Source organism: Pteropus vampyrus, unplaced genomic scaffold, assembly GCF_000151845.1.
Source record: "Pteropus vampyrus isolate Shadow unplaced genomic scaffold, Pvam_2.0 Scaffold4, whole genome shotgun sequence".
Taxonomy (NCBI): domain Eukaryota; kingdom Metazoa; phylum Chordata; class Mammalia; order Chiroptera; family Pteropodidae; genus Pteropus; species Pteropus vampyrus.
Window position 1 is genome coordinate 5,824,662 of NW_011888785.1, and position 7,777 is coordinate 5,832,438.

At 30.8% G+C, this 7,777-nt stretch overlaps 1 protein-coding gene across 1 annotated transcript in view; it reads left to right on the forward strand.

Annotated features, from left to right (window-relative positions):
• The window catches only part of DGKB (diacylglycerol kinase beta), a 551,422-nt gene that overhangs the window by 383,416 nt on the left and 160,229 nt on the right, over nt 1-7,777 (forward strand). The window contains exon 21 of the mRNA XM_023532508.1: nt 1,626-1,716. Coding sequence (XP_023388276.1) covers nt 1,626-1,716 — 91 coding nt within the window. The remainder of the gene's footprint in view (nt 1-1,625; nt 1,717-7,777) is intronic.

The window sequence follows — 7,777 nt, forward strand, 5'->3', positions numbered from 1 at the left end:
CATAATGATGAGTCTTTAGGACAGTATCCTTAATTTCACATAACATCAACCAGTGTACAACTTTGTAAAAGCACATCTATAAAGTAGATATTTGCATTAATTTAACATAAACTTGCATGTGGGTTCAAGCCCACAGATCTTGGTGTTAAATGTATACCCCTATTCTAACTGCTATCATCTATCTTTATGTACTCAGATATATGAAATCAGGTCATAACCCAAAGAAAATATTCTCTAGAAAAGAATAAGGATTCATGGTGGTACAATACTCCAAAACCTACATTGGTTTTCAGATTACTGGCCTGAATATGGTGATTGATACAAGAAGAGCTAAAGAAAATTTTGTGAAGTGAATAAAACCTTGTATGAGGCTAAATATTATTAAATATTAAAATATTAGCTTAAAACCCTTTTTAAGCTAAAAGTAATCTGATAAAAGTAATCAGATAAAAGTAATCTGTGATTACTTTTATCATGTGTAATGTCATACCAGAGAATTCAATTCAAAACAGCATAAATACTATATTAGTTTTCATGTCATTTTCCATAAGTATAATAGTGTTTAATTAAGTGGTAAGGTCCTTGCCAAATGCCTTTTTAATTGTTAAAATGTTTTATACATAGCAATATTTATGTAAAAAAATTTATGTATAAAGAATAATGTGATGTGAGAAGCATATTTGAATATCATAACAAAATATCTTTCTGTTTTGCCTTTATGTATGAAAACATGTATCTCATTTTACCTATTTTTTTCTAATTGAGGACATGGTAACTTAGAATATATATGATCAAAAACTACATTTTTATGAGAATCAATTTATAAATTCAAGATTGGGTGATATTACAAATATAGTCAACCTTTGTAAAATTACATTAAATGATCATAAATTTAATTACCTGTCACAAAGAAATAAAGATATGGTCAGTAGGTCATGGGAGAAAATAAATTTTGAACATCCTTCTTCCAAATTAAATACTGAAATAACTTAAACTATTTTTTGCAACTATTGTTATATTGATAAAATAGTATTACTTCTTTAGTTCTATGCTGTATCATAATTCCCCACTATTGTTCATATAATATGGCAATATCTTAAAAAAAAAAATTAATGGTTATTCCTAAATTACTAAATTTCATCTTTATGGATAACCACATTTAAAAAATTTTTTTAATATGCTATCCAATTGTGCCCATTTCTAATGACTATATAGCCACCTAGAAAAATTTAATATATTTAGCTTAGTTTCTTTTTTTCTCAAAAAGTCCAGATTTTTTTTTTATGATTATAGAATGTCTAGTCTAAAATGAAGTAGTCCAAGAACAAGCCAAGAGTTATAAGCACTAAAATTATATTTTAAAATCTGAACAACCAATATACATAGAAAAATCAAAGATATACTTAAATCTCTCAGATCAATTCATTCTTGTAATCCCCTCAAGGGCAATCATATAATATGACACCAATATTTAAGCTTTAAAAATTATGTGACCATCTATTACATTATGGATGGTACATGTCCTCAAATCTTTTTTACCACTTATAATACAAGATATGGCTACTCCATTAAAAATACATTTTCTGTTATAATTGCCTAAACTGCTTCTTCCTTTTATTTTTCAGAATGAAGAACAAATTTTGGTATTTTGAGTTTGGCACATCTGAAACTTTCTCAGCCACCTGCAAGAAACTACATGAATCTGTAGAAATAGAAGTAAGAAAAATCAATTCTTTATTATAATACTATGAAATGGCTTGAATTTGATTATTAATATGTCTGTGGAGCCCATAGAAAGTTATATTTTGAGCAATCCACATAGCTTATCCATTATTTCTAAAATTTCATTCCTATCACTCATTGGAAATCTAGCACTGTCTGAAATATTAGTATAAAGTTAAGTTTGAGTCTGAGTTATTTTAATACAGTATAAAATAGAGATGGAACAACTTTAAAAATTGGTAGAAACGTTACTGGGCATAGTGCAGATAGAAAAATGTAAGATAAAAGAAAGTACTTGAAGAGAAAGAGAAAAGTTTGCAAGATACATTAAAAAAACTTATTATTTTCAGGTCTCAATATCTTATAACCTTTAAAACACAGTTCACTAAAATTGTACTTACTTTCATGAATAAAGGTTAAAAAGTATACTTTTTCATTCTATTCCTATTCGTTAACTAGATTTTCTCAGTTCCCAAGGTTGCCATTTCTCCCATTACATTTTGTAGGAAGTGGAAAAGCCAAGACAGAGAGCAAAGATAGCAAGAAAAATACAGTTTCAAAAGATGTGGAGCAAATAAGTCGACCAAAAAATATAGATGCTGTACAACTAAAAGTTTTGGAGATGAATTACAATAGAAAATGACTTAGTTTGATTCGGAGATTTTAGGAATTAAAGGAAAAGAAAAAGTTATATTTTGATAAATGGTAAAGACAAACTAAAGGAACAGAATTACAAAACAAGAAAATCTCATGACTAATTGATATGAATTCAGAAATATTGGCTTCAACACTTTTTGTTTTAAAAATAAATACATAACTTTTCTTCTGAGACCTAAATCATTAGTGGCATATATTCAGGTAGTAAGTTCATAAACAAAAGTGGTTATGGACCACATGAAATTGTAATAGCCTGGCTTGGTTCTTCATTACCTTACCTTTCTAATTTACTGTTAATAATAACAGCAGAAGTGGTACTATTTCAGAATGTAACATTTTCCCACTTTTTTTAATTATAATTGGTGAATAAAGTATTGGAAGTAAAATTGATGGAGATGGAATGAAAAAAGCCTTTCACTACTGAATCAGATCATATTCCTGAAAAGGGATGTAATCACAGAAGATAAAAGACTGTGATCAACATGACCTTTCTGTAATTACTGTTCATGAAGATACGTGTGTGTGTGTGTATATAGTGTTATATATTTACATAGTTATATACAGACATATATATTTATGAAAAACATCTAAAATCTCTCTTTACTTTCATTAAGATTTTTTAAAAAAATATTTATATAATGGATTTTGAGCATTTCTTACCCTCAGAATGCTCAAAAAATTTGTAGAAGGCAAAAATGAAAACAAATATATAAAATTAGTAGTTACAAAACAGTCTTTGGGATGTGGAGTATGACATAGAGAATATAGGCAATAATATTGTGATGCTATGTATAGTACCAGACAGGTTCTAGAGTAACTGGGAGGATCTCTTCATAACATATTAATTCCTAACCATTGTGCTATATACCTGAAATTAATAATAAAATATATATATGTGTATACACACACAAACACACACACACACATATGTAAGTATGGTTTCTGGTTGAATGTAAGTTGGATACTCTGAAGCTTCTTGCACCTCTACTTACCTTACCCTACCACTGAACACAGATTGAAAAAAAAAAAATTATCTAGAAGAAATATTCCATGTTCATAAATAGGAAAACTCAATATTGTCAAGATGTCATTTCTTCCCAAATTAATCTATACATTCAATACAATCCTAATCAAAATTTCAGTATTACTTAGTAATACCAACAACTGATTTCAGAGTTTATGTGAGAGTCAGAAGACCCAGAATAACCAACAGGATGTTGAAAGACAGCAAAACTTGAGGACTGACACTACCTGACTTCAGGACTTATTATAAAGCTACAATACTCAAAACAATGTGATATTGGTGAAGGAATAGACAAATCAATGAAACAGAATAGAGAGCCCAGAAATAGTTATAGTTAACAAAGCTTTGATAAAGGAGGAAAGGCAATACAATGGAGCAAAGAAGGCCTTTTTCACAAATGGTTCTGGAACAACTGACCATCTGAAGGCAAAAAAAAAAAAAAAAAAAGTCTTCACTCTTAACAAAAATGAACTGAAAAAGGATCACAGACCTAAATGTAAAATGTAAAATTATAAGACTTCTAACACAGGAGAAAACCTAAATGGCCTTATGTACGGCAATACCTTTTTAGATATAATTCAAAAGCACAATCCATGAAATAAATTGATATTTGGACTTCATTGAAATTAAAAATTCTGCTCTATGATAGATAATGTCAAGAGAATGAGAAAACAAGCCACAAATAGAGAGCAAATATTTGCAAAAGACACATCTGATAAAGGACTGTTATCCAAAATATACAAAGAACTCAAAACTTAACAATAAGAAAATAACTCCATTGAAAAATGGGCCAAAGACTTTAACAGACACCTCATCAAAAAGATATACAGAAGGCAAATAAACATATGAAATGATGCTCTACACCATATGTCATGAGGGAAATGAACATTAAAAGAAAAATGAGATACCACTACAAACCCATTAGAATACTGAAAACTAGATCCAGGTGAGGATGTGGAGCAACAGAAACTCTCACTGATAGTAGGAATGCAAAATGGTACAGCCACTTTGGAAGACCATTGGCAGTTTCTTAAAAAACTTAACGTACTCTTCCTATATGATCCATCAATCATGCTGATTGGGATTGAAAACCCAAAGGAGTTAAAAACTTATGTCAATGCAAAAACCTGCATATGGATATTTATAATTAATGATTGCCAAAACTGAGAAGCAAACAAGAGATCCTTTGGTAGCTGGATGGATAAATAAACAGTGGTACATCCAGACAATGAAATGTTATTCAGTGCTAAAATAAATGAGCTATCAAGACATGAAAGGACATGGAGGAACCTTAAATGCATTTTCCAAAGTGAAATTTGCCATTCTGAAAAATGCTACATACTGTATGGTGCCAATATATGATATTCTGGAAAAGATGATACTATGGAGACAGTAAAAAGTTCAGTGATTGCCATGGGCTATGGGGGGAGGGAAAGTGAATAGAAAGGACACAGAGGATTTTTAGGGCAGTGAAAAAAAACTCTATGATACAGTAGTGGTGGATAAATATCATTATACATTTTTCAAACACATAGAATGTACACTAAGAGTGACCCTAATACAAACTGGATGTTGTGATGGGTCAATGTAGGTTATCAGTTTTAACAAATGTAACACTCTGATAGTAGACATTGATAATAGGACAGTCTGTACATGTGTGGGGACAGAGGGTATATATGGGAAATCTTTGTACCTTCCTCTCAATTTTGCTGTGAACTTTAAACTTTAAAAAAATTGTGTTCATTAAAAAGAAAACATTGATCTATAGCATAATATTATATGTCACAAAATAAAAAAATGTTCAAGAAAAAGTTTGTGTCACATAACAAAAGACATTTGAATGAAAATAAATTTAGAAAACACTAATTTTAAAGTTAATAAATGATGAAATTAGTGATTTTGTTACACTGAGCCTTACATCTTATGGAAAACTATTTAGAATGTTCCCTCAAGAAATTTGGACAACTAGAACTAAGTTATTCTTCTTAGGGTAGTGTTTCTACATGCCCTCCAAGTTTGGCTTACAAGCTCTGCATTTACTGGCTTATTCTGGGAACCATTGCAATAGCATTTATAAATCGGAACCAATGCTGTGCACTCCCCATTCTATTGTTACATATCTTGAAATACTGTTATAATTTTATGTATTTATCTCAATTTTAAAACTTGATATGTGTATATGTGTGTGTGTATATACAGATGGTAATGCAAAATCTGCTTCTCTACTTACTTTTTAATGAATCCAGTCTATCATATTAGCAGAATATGCCTTTCTACCCCTAAGGTTACTTCATAATTAAATATAACAAAAACAGCCATTTGGAAATTTGATATTCTGTTTTCTATTGCTTCCTATTTGGCCTAAAATTATACCAACTATGGCTTGAAAATGTATAACAGAATAAAACCACTTCAGTACAGGAGTATCTCAAGTAAAGGGTGTATGTTTTATCAGTAGCTTCTTCAAAACAAAACATTTACTGTATGACTCTTTATTTCGTATTTCTCTTTCATATAGGAAGCTTCTTCCAAAAAGGGTGAATATTTACAATAATATGAATATCATGAGATGGTAATAACACAGCTAAGATTTATCTATTATTAATTATACTCCATGCTTGATGCTAAGCATACATTATTTTATTTAGTCTTCCTCAAAATTCTATGAATTAAAGAGATTTTATTCTATTATATATCCACTGCAGAGATGAGCAGATGAGCATTTTTTTTTTTAACAATTTAAGAGAAATGAGAAGTGTGTTGCTGTAAAAGGTTTAAATCTAAGGGAACAAATCTATTGTAGATTATATACATCTATGTGTCTGTGGGTGTAAAATGGCAACATATAGGCAATATATATGGCAAGAGAGATTAGCAAAGTAGAAATTTTTAGTTTTCAGAATTTCAGTTATCTTCTAACTTTGTTACAAAATATATAAAAAAATGTAAAACTTTAAAATTGCAATATAATATATTAAAAGCAATTTGTATTAAAGTATTTGGGGCATGTACCTAAGAATCCCAGGTCTACATCTGTCATTGAAACTATAATATTCGTGGATTTTTTATTTGCTCTATGTACCACACAAAGTTCTTGAGATAATAGAATAGCCCATTCTCCAAAGTATTTCAATCTTTTGGTTGTCAGTGAGACTGGGAAGGATGGTAAGTTTTAAGGCCAAGAATTTCCATCCCCAAAATTGAGATTTGTCTTAATGATTAAGTACATCTATAAAACCTTAAATGATCTCAAGAATTAACAAATGGCAATAAAAGTATTAGGGACATAAAATAAATTAGCAAGATTCAAAAGATAAGATAGATTCTTATTCTCCAGTAACCTGGAAAGCTCAGAGTTCTTAAAAGCAATAGGGCAGAGTTTCCAAATTTAGTTCGTGCCATACCTTTATCAAAATCATCCTGGATGCTCTTTCAACATGCATTTAGAGGACCTTTGTCTAGTCTTAGCCCTACCAAAATACTATCTTGGGGTAGGGGAAATGAAATTTGTGAATGAATGTTGTTTTGGATGGATAACGATTACTCATGCTGATAAGAGATAGTGAGATCCACTGCAGTAGTGGGCATCTATTCCTCAGGCTAGTGTGTCTCCCCCAGCAGCTGATACACACCTTCTCATGCCAAGGTAAAAGGACTCTGTCCTCTCTCAGAGGAAGACAGATACAGCAGTGGGATTGGCTAGGTGCCATATGACACACATGCTTAAGTGAAACAAAAGAGCATACATTGAGCCTGAAACTGAAAGACATTTCCACACAAGGTGCAAGCTGGACACAGACTGTGTGGGCTCTTTATATATATATTTTTTAAATTCTTCAATTACAATTGGCATACAATATTATATTGTATAGTGATTAGACATTTATAACTTATGAAGTGATCACCCCAATAAATCCAGTACCCATCTGACACCATACATAGTTATTACTATGCTACTGACTATATTCCCCAAACTATACTCTACATTCCTATACTCTTTTGTAACTATCGATTTGTACTTCTTAATCCCTTCCCCTCCTTCACTCATCCTCTCAACTCCTCCTCTATCTGGCAGCCATCAAAATGCTCTCTGTATCTACAAGCTTGTTTCTGTTTTGATTGTTCATTTATCCTGTTCTCTAGATTCCAGAAATAAGTGAAATCATATAACATTTATCTTTCTCTGTCTGATTTAATCTACTCAGCACAATATCCTTTAGGTCCATCCATGTTGTTGCAGATGGCAAGATTTCATTCTTTTTTACAGCTGAGTAATATTCCAGTGTATATGTGTACCACCTCCTCTTCATCTATTTATCCATTGATAGACACCCTGGTTGCCTCCTTTGTAGATAATGCTATTCAAATAATACT